Raw genomic sequence first — 19,577 nt, forward strand, 5'->3', positions numbered from 1 at the left:
GCTGGAGTGCAGTGGCATGATCTTGGCTCACTGCAACATCCGCTTCCCTGGTTCAAGTTATTTTCCTGCCTCAGCCTCCTGAGTAGTTGGGATTACAGGTGCCCACCACCATGCCCGGCTAATTTTTGTATTTTTCATAGAGACAGGGTTTCACCGTGTTGGCCAGGCTGGTCTCAAACTCCTGACCTCAGGTGATCTGCCTGCCTCGGCCTCCTAAAGTGCTGGGATTACAGGCGTGAGCCACCACACCCAGCCTGTGCTGAGTATTTTAAAAGGAAAACCCATCATGGGCAGGAAAGAGAAAATACAGAATATTCAAAGTAAATCCTTGAGATACAGCAATAAGAATGCTAACTAACAACTGGCAAATTAAATAGCTGATTACCCTTCCATCCAAATCCAGTTTAATTCTGCTAAATCAGATAGGTAGATCCAATTCAATCTTCTCTGAGGTAAGATCAAAAGGTGATAACCCATTATAGGCTATTTCATCTGGAATGCTCACAGATAACTAGCCTTCCCAACCACAGGAATGTTTGGATGCTCTCTGGCGGTATCCCTAACCCAGACCTAAATAACAAAACTGAATATCAAACTGTCTTAAGGCCTGGGCTTAACTATCCCCAAAAACCAGTTAGGCATTTACCCTATGACATAATCAGCACTTTCTGCTATTAGATGAGGAAGAAAAAGTGATAGAAGCTTAACATGGAATCTGTCCAGGTATGTATGTATCTTTGTGCATGTTCCAGGTATTAACACAATCCTGAGACAGATCCGGACTCTCCAACGCTGGACCACACCCATCACATCTGGCTATGGTAGGCCAGTTTGATATGTATAGCAAGTCACAGGCTGACAATCAGAAGTTTGAACCACATGTAGTAGGTGGCTCTGAAGAGTTACATAAACAAAAACAACATTATAGGATCTTGGAGTTAGAAGAGACATGGAAACTGTCCAACTTAATAATTTTACCGAGAAGCTAAACATGGGAATCAAATTCATTAACCAAATCCATAACTATGATAAATTAATTATACAGGTGCAGATAAATTAGAGGGATTGTGACCAGATTATGACAGAATCAAAAATGCAGTGGTGTGATCATGGCTTACCACAGCCTCGATCTCCCTGGCCCAAGCAATCCTCCCACTTTGGCTTCCCAAGTAGCTGAGACCACAGGAGTGAGCCACTATGCCCAGCTAATTTTTTTTTAATTTTTGTAGAGACAGGGTATCCCTATGTTGACCAGGCCGGTCTCGAACTCCTGGGTTCAAGCAATCCTCCCACACTGGCCTCCCAAAGTGTTGCATTACAGGCATGAGCCACCACACGTGGCCTTAAAATCTATTTTTAATTATTAAATGGCATATGTATTAGAAAAACTGATGAACCTTACTGTTGGGATAGTCTTTGGATATTCTTTTGAGTTGAGCAAAATAGTAAGGATTTCTGACTTAATGGATTAACATCTTAGTTAAAATATTAGAACAAGCACTTTTAAAAACAAAAAGCAATGTGTTGATTCAAAATCTAAATTACATTGTATGCTGCAACCTTGCCATACAAGCAGTTTAAGCACTGTGACAAAATTCTAGATGGCAAAGAGCTACTTATCTTAATATAAAAATTTCCAGATATTCATATAGGGCCCTAATAAAAGTCATCAGAAATTAGACTGATATATCAGCTGGGACCGGAATTAAAAGAATATATGTTTAAATGGTCCAAATATAAACTTGATGTTCAAAATTACTGGCAAGGGGCCAGTACAGTGGATTCCGGTCTTCGAAGGCCGTTTCACCACAAGTATTAGGTAAGTCAACACATCACTGAGGAAAAAGAAAGCATACATATGTTTCCTGGCAATAAAATCCACTCTTCACTATCCAGCACAGTATTTTTTAGAAATCCATTGAAAAATGTGAAATTAGAACCTGTTGTATTTCCCAAGAAGTGCTATTAAAGTTACTTCCAAAATATGAATCTATAAAAAACAGGTTTTTTTTGAAAAACAACACTATGCAGAAAGAAACATGAAACTGATATCACTGCTCAAGTTACTGTTTACAAATTGCAAATTGAATAAAGTTAAATATTGTAAATATCTGCCATTAATCTGAACTGACAATTTTATAAGTTATATGAACCCTGAAGTTTTTTTATAGACAAAATTGTTTTTGAAAATCGATCTTGCCACCAGCGCTGCAAATGAAAATATGAAGAGATAAACCAGAGAGTACTGAATATAATCTATGCTTCATAGAGTCATGTTTCAACTAATTTATGAGTCCTAGTTTGCCATATCTTATTGGACAATTTAGTCTATTGGTAGAAAAAACAAAAGCAAACTAAAATCTCCTAAGAAATCTCAGCTCTAAGGAATTATAATTTATATTCTTCCATTCCAGATAAAATTAAGAAGCAAGAAGCTTTGACGACTACTCATCACAAATGTAAAAGTCCATGCAATTTCACATTTACCTTTATCCCTACCTTTGTACTTTAAAATAACTGCTTTTTAAAATAATAATCTGATATTAAATTCCCCCCAACAGTTCCCACATGATTCAAGAAGATTATCTTATAAAGTCTTACTGTAACGACTTCAGAACTGCCACTTCCGATAGCTATTAGCCCTAAACCAAACAAGGCAGGAACAGCACTTTTCATTCATATAGTTTGACTCGAAATAGCCCAGTGTAAAACTTCAAAAATAGACTTGGATGCCTTTTTCTGCTTAAAAACAAAGCAAAACTGATACCTGGCAGACTCGGGGTTCTGTTCGATTTTGGCCTGTGAAATGCCAGCCGGGCCCGCGGGAGTCTGGCCCAGCAGGGGGGCAGCAGCGCAGGGAGGGCGGGCGGCGGGTGCGCTCCCGGGTGCGCCCCTCCCTGCCGCCTGCCCGCCGCCCCGCGCCCCCGTCCTCTCCGAGGCGCGCGGCGAAAAGCGCAGGCCTGGCGGGCCGGTTCCCACGCCTCGGGCCCGTTATCTGAGCGGCAACCCCGGCAGGCTCGACGCACAGAGCAGAGGGCTCCGGGATGGACCCCTCCCCTGCCTCCCGCGGGCTTCCCCGCCAGATCCCTCTCTCCGGGGCCCGCGCGGGGCGAGAGGCTCCCGCGGGTTCAGGTTCGCTCCCGGGACAGGATAAGGTGTCAGTGAGGCTGCCAGACGCCTCCCGTCGGCGGGTGGGGGGAAACCAGCCCTGACCTCCTTCTGTTCGGCCCCTCACCGCTGGCGCGGGGCGCAACCCTTCTGCTCCCCTTCTCGGCTGAGGCAGGGGCTGTCCCCGCAGGCGGCCGAGGGGGCGCAGCAGGCGCAGAATGGAATCCCGGCTCGGGGTCACACCCTAACGTGGCAGGGTCGGGGTGGGAGGGGTGAGGCGAGGAGGAGAGGGGAGGGGAGCCCGAACTTACCGGACTGCGCACTTCCCAGAGCCGCGGCCAGGCAGAGGCAGAGGCAGAGGGAGAGGCAGAGCGAGAGGGGGCGCGGGAGGGTCCGCCGCGGGCTCATGGAAAGGCCAGGCAGCCGCCGCCGGTGTCCGAACCTCGCTCCCTCCCTCCCCGGCTCCGGGCGACGGACGGGGCGGCGGGAGGCATGACGGGAAATTCCTGGGCACGGGCAGCCGAGTCCAAATATGAGCATAGGAGACGAGCGAGGGAGGACCACGGAGCGCGCCGGCCGCGGACGGGGCCCGCTGCCCGGGGCTCGGCGGCCGCCAACTCCCTCCTCCTCTGCCCTGTCCTCTTCCTCCTCCTCCTCCTCCTCTGCACCGTCCTCCTCCTCCTCCTTCTCTGCCCTGCCCTCCTGCTCCTCTCCTCCCCCCTCGTCCTCCTCTGCCCCAGGGCTGCCGGCCGCCTTCTGCCTGGGGGCATTCCTTTCCAACTCGGGACCCCAGAACACAGCCAAACGCCCACCTGGCGTGTTCCACCTGAGACCGCTGAAGGAGTGGGAAACGGACAAACCAACACGAAGAGACCGGACAGCGAGCCAGGGACCTGTGGGAAGACGTGTCAGGGGTTGAGAGCGTTGGTGGTGAGGGGATAAAAAGTTGTGGGAGAGTGAGGCAGGAGCAGGGCTGCCAGTTAGTTACTTGGTCATCCTATACATACAGAACGAGCACTCACTGTAATACGGAGAACCAGCCGCCTGCGTTCCAGGTGAGCGGGCCCTCTCTAGCAGAGGAGGGTGAGTGTGTGTGTGTTCTTGGCCAAAATTGCAAAGGTGCTCGTCCCAAACTTATATTTGAACACCATATATGGAGCCCAGGCAGGCTGGCTGAACAATAGTTTTTCACAACAAAATGCTTAAGTTTACACCGGTCTTTCTCTCCACCTCCAATCTCTATTCATGTCCACCCCCCAACCCCCTCCACACACTTGTTTTGTATTTACCGTAGCTTGTCTAAAATGAAATGGTGTAATTCATTCAGAAGGTGCCACCTCTGATGAACAAAATGTCAGTCCTAGATGTTTAATTACAGGCCCAAGCCTGTAGTTGCCTAATTTTCCTTGGCACTGATAACTCCTTGGGTAATCAAGTCCAAATGACCCTTAGCTTTTCAAGACAACATAATTATGTCTTAATTACTATAATATATTTTTTCCCTCAAACTAATGGGACAGGACCTGGATATGTAGGGTATTAAGTAGTTACTTACGAACATTTTAAGATGCTAGATGATACAGAAATGATTTATTGATCCAAAATACTTAAGGGGTAAATGTCAAACAGATTTAGAGTGTGGATTATTTCAACGTGAACTAAAGTGATGTTAATTTGTACATCACACTATTTGTTTGAAAATGCTATATTTGAAAATCAAGAACCTTGTTTCAAATCAAACTCAGTTCTGGCAAACTATTAAAACACATACACCAAAAAACAGTCCATTGCAAGTGGCTCCCCTCAAAACATCTGGTACTGAAAAACACCACATCCTGTGAATTACATATAGCAAATGGGCAAATGTCACCCTTAATGCATTGGCAATTATAATGGGACTAAGGGTAGATGACCCAGATAAAGTAATGGTGAATAAATTGTAATGCAATGAATAAAGGACTTAAATGACACATAACATGACTATTTAATTAGGTACCTAGAGCCTAGGTAGTTGGAAATACTGAAGAAGCTCTTCAGTATTCCCTCCGTTTCCTCTTTTTTTATAGCCTTGTGTTACATAAGTGTCTGTTTTTCTACTTCCCCCACAACACTTTGCAAAGTTCTTTGCCCATAGTCCAAATGTTTGTTTAAAAACAAAAATAAAATGGGCACAGCCATTTGTAGAAAGAAATATAGAAGCTCCCTAAGTGTAAAGCATGTTTCAAAGGATTGCAATAATTATGCCTATATTTAAAATATTTTAGTGAAGAACCTTACATACAAAAATATAGAATTATAAAAAATGCAATATCATTACAACCTAATTCATGTTAGTAAAAATAGAGAGTTCATTGTATCAACATAGCTGACATCACTGTCAGCAATGCCAACCACTATTCTAAAGGCTTGAATAAATATGCTAAGAGTGGCAGAAAAGAACTAAAGTTACTAAGTGCATGATAAGTGCCAGACACTGTGCTAGATGTTTTTTATACCTGATATCTCATTTAATTCTTACAAATATCTCTGAGATTATTTTTATCCCTATTTTACAGCTAAGGAGACTGAGGCATAGGTAAGTAATATGCTACCAGGAAGAAGTGAAGTAGTATTAGAATTAAATCCTCATTCTAAAGTGCATATATACTTTTACCATACTAATCTGTCTTATTTTCTCTACATTAAAAAGAAGTGGCATTCAAAAACTGTATTCATTGGGCTCTTTTGGTTTTAAGTAACTGGTATGCACTCAGGTTACCTCAAGTAACCAAGGTAAAGAATACATGTGGAAATAAGACCAGAGGCTTACCTGGCTTGTCAGATCATCCTTTGTGGGCATGGTGGGCGGGGCCTGTGCCTTTGAAAGCTAGGGGAATGGGAAAGGTACTACCCCCTTGACCACATTCCTATAAGTTTTGTAGTTTAACCATTGATATTTTAATCATGTATTTTACAATGCTTTTTAAATGTCTTCTTTATTATAGCCTTAATAACAGTCATGTTACCATATTCCATTCAACATTGATTTTAAGGCTAAAGACCCAGAGGAGGTAGCTGCTTCTGCCTGCTTCCTACACCATCCCTCCCCCAACCCAGTGGTGTGCTGGTAAACATGTAACAACCAGATCTGGATGAAAGGGTTAGGGGCCCTGATCTACAGTATTAACCAATTCACATGGTACAAATACTCCCACCAACCAGATGTCTCTGAAGGCAGGGTTGGGAAGGGATCCACACAACCAGTTTTTGGGGCCGTAGAGCCAGCTCTGGCATACCACAGCTGCAACTCATGAAATGTCTTCAGAACACACAATAATTCAAGTTGTGTAACCACAGCTCTTTGTCTCTCTGCCTGTATTTCCACTTCTGTTCCCACAACCAGGTGCCAACTCTCTCCATATATCTCATAACCAAATGCCCCAGGGGGGAGAATCTGATTCTATCACCATTCTTATATTGAGTCTGTCTCTCAAGCCACTGAGCAGCCTATAGAATGGCCGCCCCCGATCCAGGTGCTAGTTCTTCAGTTGTGGCTAAGATGGGAAGGTCACATGCCAACAGAACATGGCCACCCATCCTAAATAAACAGACTGTGTGGCTGTCTTTTTATAGGGCTGTGCTTGGGGCAGCCTCTTTCAAAAAGAATAGGTAAACATGAAAGGCATCTAAGCTGTAACCTCCCCAAGGTGCTATTCTCAGCTCTTTAATAAGATCTCCTCAGACACTGCACAAAGCCTTGGGACAGCCCCCACTTCACATATACCAAGAAACATCTTAGGTGGATGCCAACAACTGCAAAACAAGTGCCACTGTTCTAAACCAATTAATACTCAATTGGAGAGTGAGAGTAATACCTCTTAGGGGGATGTAATTCTTCAAACTACACTCAATACAAACTCCCCAAATTCTGCTTTCCTATAGTGGGAAGTGGGCGGTCAATACTCTCACCTCTGAGAACACTGCCTTACACTGATAGAAGCATACCTCTTGCCTCAATGTGCTACAGTGGGAATAGGGTTGAGAACTGTCCTCAACAATGTGGGGGGCACACCGTGAATACTGACTGGCTAAGGGAGACATCTGAATTTTTCTCTCAGATTCTGAAAAATGATCTCCATTGCCATGACATCATCCAGCCCCCAGTCACCAAGTGTGTTAAAATAATAAACACTCACTACCAGGAAATCAGGTGGGATTCCTAAGCAGAGAGAGAAGACCAAATTAAAGTAACCATTTTCCTTCTTTTCACAGTAAAGTGATTTGCCTGCATCTCCGATGATGGTATTTTCTGTTTGACACAGTCGAAGCTATCCCTTTTGTTGATTAATTCTGGAGGAAGTTGAAGCCTATACTCCCGTGATTGACATGCTGCCTGACTCTGCCAGATTTTGCTTTGGATATGCTGCAGTAAGTAATAAATATTTAACAAGATTTTCCATATTATGGAGAATTAAGTAATTGTCTCTAGACCAGCAAAGCTGTGTGGCTTTTGGCAAGGTTTTATAACGTAAAGTGGAATAGGCAAAAATCAACCACACACACACAGAACAGGGCAAGGAGAAGAATTAACTTTTTAAGTGGTACAGAAGCATTCTGATAGGAGACTTGATTCTGCTCTTTATTCACTCAGTCTCTGTTCCTAAGTGCTTCTTGTATTGCCAGCATCTCACCTTATGGGTATGTATGTCCGATTCTAAAAGTGTATATTTTTCAAACAACTTGGCCTTAACTGCAGATCAGTTCTTTTATCTGTTGTTCAGCCAAAATGGCTACAATCTGGTCCAGTGGTAGAGGAAACTCTAGCTGTGTTAGGTTTCCGGGAAAATGGCATGTTGTTCTCCAAAATGGTGCCTCAAGGGATTTTCACCCTGCAAGCTGCTGTTATAGCCCAATGGCCACATAAGAGTCAGGACCACTCAGGAGTCAGGGACTTGGGCTTTGGTATCAGACACATCTATCCAAGAGTGGCTTCTACCATGAAAACTTTGGGACAGTGGGTAAGTAACTTCTCTAAAGCCTTGATACTTGTGTCTATAAAATGGAAAAGTGAAGGTACCTACCACACGTGGTGCTTAGCACTTAACTCCATGCAAGCATATGGTACATCCTTAATACATATCAATATGGTACTAATACTAATTTTTATTATTGCCTCCCAACTTTCAATCACTGCAAAGTCATTCTTTGCCTTTAAAGCCTTATCTGATATGATTTTCTCTGTCTTAAATGACTCATGACTCAGTTTCTCTTCACAGCTCAGAGTCCTACATTTGTATTCATAATTACCTCTTAAGGACATCTGTTCAGATTTAGTAATCTCTTCAACACATTTTTCTTCAAAATTACTTTTTATATTTATACCTAAAGTTACTAACAGTAATTATTTTTATAATTTAAAAAATTTTTTAACTCACTCAAAGCAATAATGTTAGAAGACTACACACACATTTAATGATTATTCAAACTATTTTGTGAAAACCACTTTTAGAATTGCCATCAAAATATATGATGCAATTTTAAAAATATCTTCAACAAGGGAAATCATCTTTGCAGTCATTCATTCATTCACTCAAATATCTACCAAATGTTTGCTATGTGCTAGATAGACAATAAACAAGATAAATCAGTAAAATATTTAGTAAGTTAAAGAGTAGTAACTACTGATAAGATAAATAAGGCAGAAAACATTGCTAAAAGTGTTGGGGAAGTGAGAGTAATGACGTGAAAGAAGAAAGCAAGCCATTCAAATACCTGGGAGAGGAGGGAACAGCAAGCAAAAGGCTGCGCCCAAGGTGAAAGCATGCCTGCTCCGTAGGAGGCCCATCCCGGAGGCCAGGTTAGGGAGTAGATGGTAAAAAGGGCAGTGAGGAGATGGGGAGAACATTAGGAGCTGTGGCCTGGGAGGCAATCTTACAGGATCTTATGGGTCATTATAAAGACTTGGGCTTTTATGGGAGATGGGAGGCTATCATAGCGTTTTCAGTGGAGCGGTGACATTACTTGACTCACATTTTAAGAATAACTCTGGCTATTCTGATAAGGCATGTACAGACTTTGTTAGGAGGTCTTGAAATAACCCAGGTGAGACAGGAGGTGATTGGAGTAGAGAATACGCAGTGGCGGTGGTGGAAAGTGATTAAATTGCAGATATATTTGGAAGGAGAGGCCCACTGGATTTGCTGACAGACCAAATGTGGAATGTGAAAGAAGAAGGAAAACTTAAAAGTTTACATTAAAATGCTTAAAATGTGGTATATAAGTACACACTGACTGGAAGTCACTTTGGAAAGCAATAGGGGTCATCATAATTTATTGGGTGGAAGAGAACTTAATGAAAGTAGCTTCTAGCCAGGTGTGGTGGCTCATGCCTATAATCCCAGCACCCTGAGAGGCCAAGGAACGAGGATCACTTGAGTAGTTTGAGAACAGCCTGGTCAACACAGGGAGACCCCATCTGTATAAAAAAATAATTTTTTTTAATTAGCCAGATGTGGTGTAGTGTCTGAAGTCCCAGCTACTAGGGAGGCTAAAGTGGGAGGACCACTTGAGCTTGGGATGTCAAGGCTGCTGTGAGCCAGGATTGCACCACTGAACTCCAGCCCAGGCGACAGAAAGACTCTGTCAAAAGAAAAAAAAGAAAGAAAAAAGGAAGAAAGAGAGAGAAAGAAGGAAGGAAGGAAGAGAAATAAAGAGAGAGAGAGAGAAAGAAAGAGAGAGAGAAAGAGAAAGAAAGAAAAGAAAGAAAGAAAGAAAGAAAGAGGGAAGGAGGGAGGAAGGAAGGAGAGAGAGAAAGAGAAAAGGAAAGAAAACAGTTCTGAAAAATGGGTGGCGGAGAAGATTGGAAGAAGAGTAGTGTTGGGAAGCTCACCCAGGCAAGTATTGCAGATACCCAGACTTGAGACGATGAGGACCCCTAGACTAAATGGTAGCAGTGAGACTCAAGATGAACAAGGAGATATGGTAGGAAAAAAGTTGCCGGATAAAATGCAGAGTACCCAGATACATTTGAATTTTAGATAAAAATCAAAAACATTTTTTAGTATAAGTATATCCTAAGTATTGCATGGGGCAAACTTACACTAAAACATTATTCATGGTTTACCAGAAATTCAAGTTTAACTGGGCATTCCACATTTTTATTCGCTAAACCTGGCAGCCCTAGAGAGAAACTGGTAAACTCACTCACACCCCATAAGTCCCCATATTTCAGTCAGAGGCAAATTCTGAAACAAACAAAAAACTTGTGTAATGTGACCAGTGTGAAATGGAGAGAAATTCACTGTTAGTCCAGCTCTCTTGAAAATCTTGAAGAGATCAGTAAAGATGTCAGTTTTCTTTACAGATCTATTTATTTTCCAGCCAGGGCATGAGCTTTATTAATATTGTGGCTACATTCTGTTCTCAATACAGGTTTGATACTATGCTGTATAATCTTTATGAATGTGTATAAGTGTGTGCATGTGCATGTTTAATGTATGGGTTGGTTAGCAAAGGAACCCTAGGGTCAGAGTTCCTGCTGGAGGGAATATTGAATAGGAAACATGGATTGGAGGACCCACAGTCAGTTCACCAATCATCCCCCGACCTACACACATGAGCGCGCGCACGCACACACACACACACACACACACACACACAGAAAGAGGCAGGGATATTTTTCCCAGTGTGGTCCTCGCAGCCCAAACCTGTGGCCTTAATTGATTGGACAGTGTATGGTATGGGTGGGAAGGAAGAAGGGCTCAGACTATAAGGCTCCTTTCAGTGGAGGAGTAGGGACAGTTGAAAGATTCAAAGAAGGGGATCCATTTGGAGTAATAACTTGAATCTACAGCAGGTCAAGCAGAAGCATTCAGAAAGGTGACTCTCTGTCTGAAACCATAAGACCCTTGGGTGATACAAGGGGAAATTCGAAGTAGAGCTGCAAAACTTTAACCCTTGTCTCTCCTACTTTGTAATTCTGTTCTGGAATCACCTTACCAGGCCCTGGTGTCTAATTTTGTGGAGACTGAAAGGTCAAAGCAGCAAGAAGAAGAGGTATGGTTTCCACCCACTTGCAGATACAGGGAAAGACTGTTATTCACAATTGATGATTGACAGTACCCAAGAACAGCCCACAGTAAAGCTAGAGGCCACAAAAGGCCTGCAGTCCACATCCCTGAGGAGTATTATTTCTTTTTTTTCCTGTTTTTCTTTCTTTCTTTCTTTCTTTTTCTTTTTTTTTTTTTTTTTTTTTTTTTTTTTTTGAGGCAGGGTCTGGCTCTGTTACCCAGGCTGGAGTGCAGTGGCATGATCACGGCTCACAGCAACCTCCATCTCCCGGACTCAAGGGATCCTCCCACCTCAGCCTTCCAAGTAGCTGGGACCTCAGGCCCATGCCACCATGCCTGGCAAAATTTTTTTTTTTTAGATGGAGTTTTACCATGTTGCCCAGGCTGGTCTCAAACTTCTGGTCTCAAGCGATCCTCCTGCTTCGGCCTCCCAAAGTGCTGGGATTACACCAAGTGTGAGCCACTGTCCCTGGCCTGTTGAGGGTATTTTGGAGAAGACAAGTGGAAGAGAAAGTAAGGCCAACCTTCGTGGCCAGCTTGTGGCCTAACGAAAGCTGCTCCTGAGCAAAAGTGAGCCATGCTCACTTTTGGATATGTGGATAGTAGAGATATAGGGAAAAACTTGGCAGGACTTGGATACTGACTGAAATCTCAATAGTAATAAAGAGATTTGCAAAGGAAGTGAGAGTCTGCCTCCTTTCGTGACTCCTCAAAGGGTAAAGAATACTTAATACATGCTGTTGACTGACACTTTATAGTGGTGGGGGGAATGAGTAAAGTGTAATTTATATGTTTCAACTCTCGTAGGGAAAACAAATAGACCAAATAAACCATCAACCACTTATTTTTTCATGGTAACATAAAATGAAATAAAAATAAGAGTTCCTCGTAGAAACCATTTATACTCTGTTCCCAGTGATAACAGTTACAAGAACAAGTAAAATTTGCTCATGTTAATGAAGATATGTAACTGTATCACAACTAAAGCTCTGAAAAATTCAAAACATTTAGTGGAAAGAGACCCGGAAGAGACATTTACTACAGTATCTGAAGTAAAAGCAAGGCTTTAAAGCAATCAAACCATCTTCCAAATGAATCAAATGGGAGTCAGCAAATTTCATGTTACTTCATATCAATAAGGAAAAATATATTGGAAACTCCATATATTAAGTAAGCATCGATATTAGCAACATGAATGAAATAGCTCTAAACTGTTTCCAACTTTGCCTCTAAAATTCCTTTGGCCTGATGGCATAACATATTATTTCCTGTTCTTCTACTCTGTGGGAAGTAACACACCCATTTCAATCTTTGTCACTCTTTTTCCTATATCAACATTCATGGGAAGAATTATTTGGAGCTGCTCTGATGATCCTCTCTAGGTTGATACCTCAAATCATATCCAGAAACTGTATGGCAGTGGGTCTCAAACTTAAAAATCAGAATTACTTTGATAGTTCGTTAATATCCTGGGGTCTTTCCCAGACACAGCAATTCAGCAAGTCTGGTGAACGGTTCAGGAATCTGCATATCTAACAAATACTCAAGGTAATTCTAAGACAGGTTGTCCACAGATCATTCTTTGAAACACTCTGGTTTAGAGTAACTGGAATAATTTTCATGTCTGCTTCCCAATGGGGATGAGGGCATAAGTTTTAATCTCTCTTTTCTGTAATGCCCATAACAGGGGTAAGAAAGATTAATAGGAAAATACGTGAGTGTATATATGACACAGCTTTCATGACCTTTCCGAAATACATGGCTTATTCATAATCCACCTAATCAGAAAAATCAAATAACTAGAATTTTCAGTTTTATCCTACAATAAGTGAGGTTCATTATGAAATGAGGCACTGTAAGTTTCTGAATTGTTTACTAACTCATCAAAGATTAAATTAAGCTGCTTATAGTTTTAGTGCTGTGAAGTTTTTGAAATTATCTTTTAATTCAGTTATAACTCTTAGGTAACTGTAATATTAAATTTACCAGGACACATTTTTAATAATTATTCCAGGTAAATAGGAATTCACTGTACCAATCTAATACTAGAATATATTTTATTATACCAAAATATAGTTATAGTACAAACTTTTTCTGAACACAATGAAAATAGTATGGCTTCTCTAAACATTTTAATTACACAGAGAATATTTCTTCAACCAATATCTATATATGAAAAGGTTCTGTTTTATAGCTAAGTTGTGTTTTAAATACATTGTGCTGTCCTTGGGGAACACCAAGAAAAGCAATTTTGATTTTTCCATGTTATTAAAGCAGAGTAGAACACGAAAATGATAAATTTTTATACAATTAGAGTTTTATTTAGATATAATAAATGTAAATAAATGTTATTAAAGCAGAGTAGAACACGAAAATGATAAATTTTTATACAGTTAGAGTTTTGTTTAGATATAATAAAAGTAATTTTTGAAAATGTGCTTTTATTTCAATGTTATGTATTAAAATGTGGCTAATATTAAATGAAACAATGTAGAATTCATAATAATAAATAAATAACAGAGTAAGTGGCCAATGAACAAGGCTCATGGCTAGTTCTTTGAGTCTGCAAACAGGATTCAACAACCCACATGGCGGCTTATACAAATAATCGCTCTTGCTGTCTACTTCTCTCTTGTTTATATTGCTCCCTATTATTTTCTAGGGATGTCCGCCGTACAACCGAGCCATATTGTTACAAGATGTAATCACATGAATTAATTTTTAAGACTCCTATGGTTAAACAAAGATTATACTAGCTTATATGTTTAGAGGGACGTTAAGAAACATTTTAATAACACAGGACTGATTGTAGACAGTCAGTTTCAAGATTTAATGTCTTCTATTGGAATGCACAAACTGGTCCATTGCAGTCAGATTGACACCTCTGTAATGAGTGACACTACCCTAGTTCCAGTGATAATAATTCTTCAACACTGCCATACACGGTATCGGATCTCAATGTTACTCACATTGAGAAAAAAGTTACATTTTGATTTTTGCCTTTTTGAAGCAGAAGCACCGAGCATAAAAGAAAGACATTATGAACACAATAGTTGAGGAAAACAATAAGATGAATCATTTAGCAAAGATGAAAGGCAAGGTATACTATTTCAAAGCAAATGAAAAGGATACAGTAGTTTCAAAAGAGCAAAAACAGTTAATGAAAAGCAACAAGTTTCAGAAATAAAGGAAAACATCAAAACTTCTGGGCATTCAAAACTGCACTCAAAAGGGATATACCAGAAAATTCACCATTAATGTGATGTTTGCTGTGGGTTTTTGGTAAATATCTTTTATCAGATTTAGGAAGTTCCCTTCTACTACCAGTTTGCTAAGAATTACTTTTTACAAAAGGATGTACGAATGTTGAATTTTATCAGATGCTTTTACTATATCTATTTGAGATGATCATATTATTTATTTCATTTGTTAATGTGACAAATTATACTGTTTCTTTTTTTCTTTCTTTTTCTTTTTTTTTTTTTTTTGAGATGGAGTCTTGCTCTGTCACCCAGGTTGCATGATCTCAGCTCACTGCAACCTTCACCTCTTGGTTTCAAGAGATTCTCTTGCCTCAGCCTCCCGAGTAGCTGGGATTACAGGCACTCACCACCACGCCTAGCTAATTTTTTTGTATTTTTAGCAGAGATGGGGTTTCACCATGTTGGCCAGGCTGGCCTCGAACTCCTGACCTCAGGTGATCCGTCTGCCTTGGCTTCCCAAAGTGCTAGGATTACAAGTGTGAGCCACTGCGCCCAGCCTGATTTTCTAATGTCAAACTGCATTCCTGGAATAAATCCAACTTGGCCATGATGTGTAATTCTCACTCTATGTTGCTGAATTTGGTTTGCTGACCAATTTGGTTTGTTTGGGATTTTTGCTATTTTCTCTATTCAGTGAGATTGGCCTGTGCATTTTCCCTTTTTGTCTTGTATTTGCATCAAGATTATGCTAGTCAGGAGTGTACTCCTTTTTTCTATTTGCTGGAATAGGGAATATGTCATTTCAAAAGGAAGCACTGAAGAGATAATACATTTTCACAAGTCTTATGTGTGAGCATCATTAAGGGGGATCACAATGAAGAACAGCAAAGAGATGTTAAAAATAAGTCATATTATCAAGTTGTTGCTCTCACAGACCAGTTAAGAAATAGTAACAGTGATATTACATGGCAGTCATTTTACATTATTTCATTGAGTTCTCTTGATAACACAATTATTACTGTTTTAAAAATGAAGAAACAAGCTATTTAAATAACTTGCCTAAGTCCACACTACCATCAGTATGTGTCAAAGCTGAAATCTAAGCATGGTTCTGATTCCAGAGACAATGCTCCTAACCACTTATCCCTATTTTCCCTTCCCCGCCTGCCACCCTGTCTCTCAATGGAAGGATTGGGTGTGTTTCAGAAGTCCTTTCTATACCTGCTAACAATAACAACTCATGCCAGGCAAAATAAACATAGCCCTTTTCCGAAGTGCTGAAGTTATAAAAATTCTCATTGTCTGAGATTTATTGCCAAAGGTTGGCAGTAATTCGAAATATATTAGCACAGGAGATTAAATTTTATAAACAGAATGAAGACAATTATGAGAATCTCAATTAAGGTAAACATTTAAATATGTGTAATAAATATTCATGGTGAATTTTGTAAAATAGGTATGTAATCCAACAGACTGGTCTCCATTGCTAAATTTTTGAGCATTTCCTTCCAATTGTGTGTAGAGAATACACTCAAATTATTTTAAACATACAATTTTTCACCTTTTAACAACTAATATAGAAATAATACATTTCAGAATCAATGATATCTTAAAATTGTTGTCAAAATTACAAATAAGAAAATTGCTGCCTACCTGCATTAAGGTTCATTTCTGCCAGGGGGATGGATGTTTTCTTCTTCCTGGAGGGAACTACGAACTGTGAGCACTTTTTTTTTTTTTAAGTTTTTTTACAGCAGGAGTGAAAGTTTATTAAAAAGCTTTAGAACAGTAAGGAAATGATAGAAATGAAGGAAGGGAAGTACATTTGGAAGAAGGCCAAGCAGGCAACTTGAGATACCAAGTACACAGCTTGACTTCTTGACTCGGGGTTTTAAATGTTGGCATACTTCCAGAATCTTGTGTTACTTCTCCTCACTCCTGAGATCTTGGTGGGAAGCTGCTGATTGCTGATCAGTTTCAGGTGTTTTGCTTTTTGCTTTTTTTTTTTTTTTTTTTTTTTTTTTTTTTTTTTTTTTTTTTTTAGACGGAGTCTCATTTTGTTTTCCAGGCTGGAGAGCAGTGGTACTATCTCAGCTCACTGCAACCTCCACCTCCCGGATTCAAGTGATTCTCCTGCCTCAGCCTCCCAAGTAGCTGAGATTAAAGATGTGTGCCATCATGCCCAGCTAATTTTTTATTTCTTAGTGGAGATGGGGTTTCACCATATTGGCCAGGCTGGTCTCAAACTCCTGACCTCAGGTGATCCGCCCACCTTGGCTTCTCAAAGTGCTGGGATTATAGGCGTGAGCCACCGCGCCTAGCCTCAGGTGTTTTCTATCTATTGCGCCGGGCCTCAGGTGTTTTCTATTAGAAAACTGCCTTTCTCTGGCAGTCATTACTTATTACTTTAGCAATTATTCCTTTGAGAAATAGTTAACAACCACCTGACCATCATCTAATGGTCACCCAACACTCCTGGTGTATGTGGCGGGGAGAACCCTCTCCTGTCCTGCTCATACCTACTAACTACCTACTGAAACCATCTTTCCTGATGCCTCAGAAGTTTTCAACACCATTGAACGCTATTTCCCTCTGAAAACGTTTCTTTATCCTTCTACCTCATTAGCTCCTTCAACTTAGTCTGATTTGCTGGCTCCTGCTCCTTCCTCCATCTTGAAATGTTGAAATACCCAATACTCTCTTCTGCCTTGTCTGCGCTCATTTCATTGGTTCATCTCATCCAGTTATGTGGCTTTAAGTTCCATCTGTATACAGTGATTCCCAAGTGTATAACTCTATCCTTGTCTCATCCCTTGAGCAACGACTTTCTGCTCTACATCTCCTCTTGGATGTCTAACAGATATCTCAAACTTAATATACCCAAAACCTACTCTTTTTTTTTTTTTTTTTTTGAGACAAGTTCTCTCTCTGTCACCCAGGCTGGAGTGCAGTGGATGGTGCAACCACAGCTTGCTCCTGTGAGCACTTTAAATTTTCTTTTTGCTTAAGCTTTTTAGATGATGCTGGTAGTAGGAGTTGAAACCACAATCTGAACAAGGACTGATTGGTTTCTTTACAGTTCCCTTCTAGAGACAGGTCTACTTCTCATTACCCTGACCCTAACTTTATGCTAGGGTCTTCTATTACAATCTACACCTTGAATGTCATTTTTGTTGTTGTTTTCTTTCTTAAGGTCCAGAGAAAATAGTGGTGCCTCTTACAATTGACGGTGTCTTATATGAAATATATTTGAGGCTAGGTGCAGTGGCTTACACCTGAAATCTCAATGCTTTGGGAGGCTGAGGTGGGAGGGTAGCTTGAGGCCAGGAATTCAGACCATCCTAAGCAATACGGCAAGACCCTGTGTCTACAAAAAAAAATATTAATTAGCTTGGCATGGTGGGCATGCCTGTAGTCCTAGCTACTTGGGAGGCTGTTTGAGCTCTGGAATTTGAGGCTACAGTGAGCTACGATGGAGCCACTGTACTCCAGCCTGGGTGACCAAATGAGACCTTGTCTCTATTTAAAAAAAAAAAAAATATATATATATATATATATGAATGATATAATGTATATGTAACTTAAGCAGTTCATAGACAGTATTTTCCGCATCTTAAATAATCCTCAAAGGCACTATTTTGATGATTTTCCAGAATTCCATATGATAATCTGTTATTTACTTATTACCACATCTGTAGATTTAGTTGCTTTTAATTTTTAGTCACAATATAAATAAAGTTGTGATGAACATCATTTTCATTTATCTTCATGTTATCTCTGGTAATTTCTTCAGAATAGACTCCTAAAAATTAAAACATAAGGTCAAAGGGTATGAACGTTAAAATATTTTTGTGTTACATGTTGCCAAATTGACCTTCAGAAATGCTCATCACGTTACGCAACAACCAACCGTTATGTAAAGGTCCTATTTTCCCTAAACTGAAGTCAAATTTATCCAGTTTCCTTCTCAATTGCTCATTAATTTGCCTTTATTTCTGTGGCTGAATATTTCATGTATTTATTGGCCATTTGCAGTTGTTCATTTGTGGATCATCTCCTGATGTCATTTGACTACTTTTCTGTTGAGATATTGGTCTATGTTAAAATATTTTTAAAGAATATTTTTGCAATTGGCTGGGCGCGGTAGCTCAAGCCTGTAATCCCAGCACTTTGGGAGGCCAAGGTGGGTAGATCATGAAGTCAGGAGATCGAGACTATCCTGGCTAACATGGTGAAACCCCGTCTCTACTAAAAACACAAAAAATTAGTCGGGGGTGGTGGTGGGCGCCAGTAGTCCCAGCTACTTGGAAGGCTGAGGCAGAAGAACGGCGTGAACCCGGGAGGCGGAGCTTGCAGTGAGCCGAGATTGTGCCACTGCACTTCAGCCTGGGCCACGGAACGAGACTCCGTCTCAAAAAAATAATAAAATAAAATAAAATTTCAATCATTATTCAGCATTAGGTAAAAATATTGTTGACAAACCTGACAAAAACAAGCAATGGAGAAAGGATTCTCTATTTAATAAATGGTGCTGGGGAAATTGGCTAGCCATATGCGGAAAATTGAAACTGTATCTATTCCTTATGCCTTATACAAAAATTAAGTCAAGATGGATTAAAGACTTAAATGTAAAACCCAAAACTATAAAAACCCTAGAAGAAAATCTAGGCAATGTCATTCAGGACACAGGCAAGAGCAAAGATTTCATGACGAAAATGTCAAAAGCAATTGCAACAAAAGCGGAAATTGACAAGTGGGATCTAATTAAACTAAGAGCTTCTGAACAGCAAAAGAAACTATTGTCAGCATGAACAGACAACCTGCAGAATGGGAGACAACTTTTAATACAACCAAACATGTAACATTTTTCTTTATCATTTCTTGATCTCTGTGCTTAGACCTATATCAAATGTTTTCCTCTAATTTTTCTTTTGCTTATTTTATGACTATTTCTCAAGTCTTTATTCCTCCTGGAACTTATCTGGGTATATGTAGAGGAGTATTAACAAGTAAAAGTTGCAGAAGTTTGATACTAATATACATATCATATTAATGATATAAAGTCTAATATGAAAATAGAATTGAAGTGATTTAGAGTCAGAAAAAAATCTAATCCGCTTCCTCATTCATTCTCTGCTGAAATCTGTGATACTCTTCCCTAAACCAAATGACTGTGTTTGCCTAGTGATATTATTCATGTTCTCCTTGTTTCCAGCTA

At 40.3% G+C, this 19,577-nt stretch overlaps 1 protein-coding gene across 10 annotated transcripts in view; it reads right to left on the minus strand.

The window, feature by feature from the left end:
• MSRB3 (methionine sulfoxide reductase B3) overlaps positions 1-3,794 on the minus strand; it is a 211,744-nt gene extending 207,950 nt beyond the window's left edge. For 2 of the 10 annotated variants that reach the window (XM_016923091.3, XM_016923090.4), the window contains exon 1: positions 3,420-3,713. In XM_016923091.3, the coding sequence (XP_016778580.3) occupies positions 3,420-3,648 (229 nt within the window). In that variant the 5' untranslated portion in view covers positions 3,649-3,713. Of the gene's footprint in view, positions 1-2,767; positions 3,305-3,419 lie in introns of those variants that run through there. The other 8 variants (XM_016923087.4, XM_016923089.4, XM_016923092.4 and 5 more) reach the window with 8 other exon arrangements.
• Between the last annotated feature and the right edge of the window lie 15,783 nt (positions 3,795-19,577).

The sequence above is a fragment of the Pan troglodytes genome, chromosome 10 (assembly GCF_028858775.2).
Source record: "Pan troglodytes isolate AG18354 chromosome 10, NHGRI_mPanTro3-v2.0_pri, whole genome shotgun sequence".
Taxonomy (NCBI): domain Eukaryota; kingdom Metazoa; phylum Chordata; class Mammalia; order Primates; family Hominidae; genus Pan; species Pan troglodytes.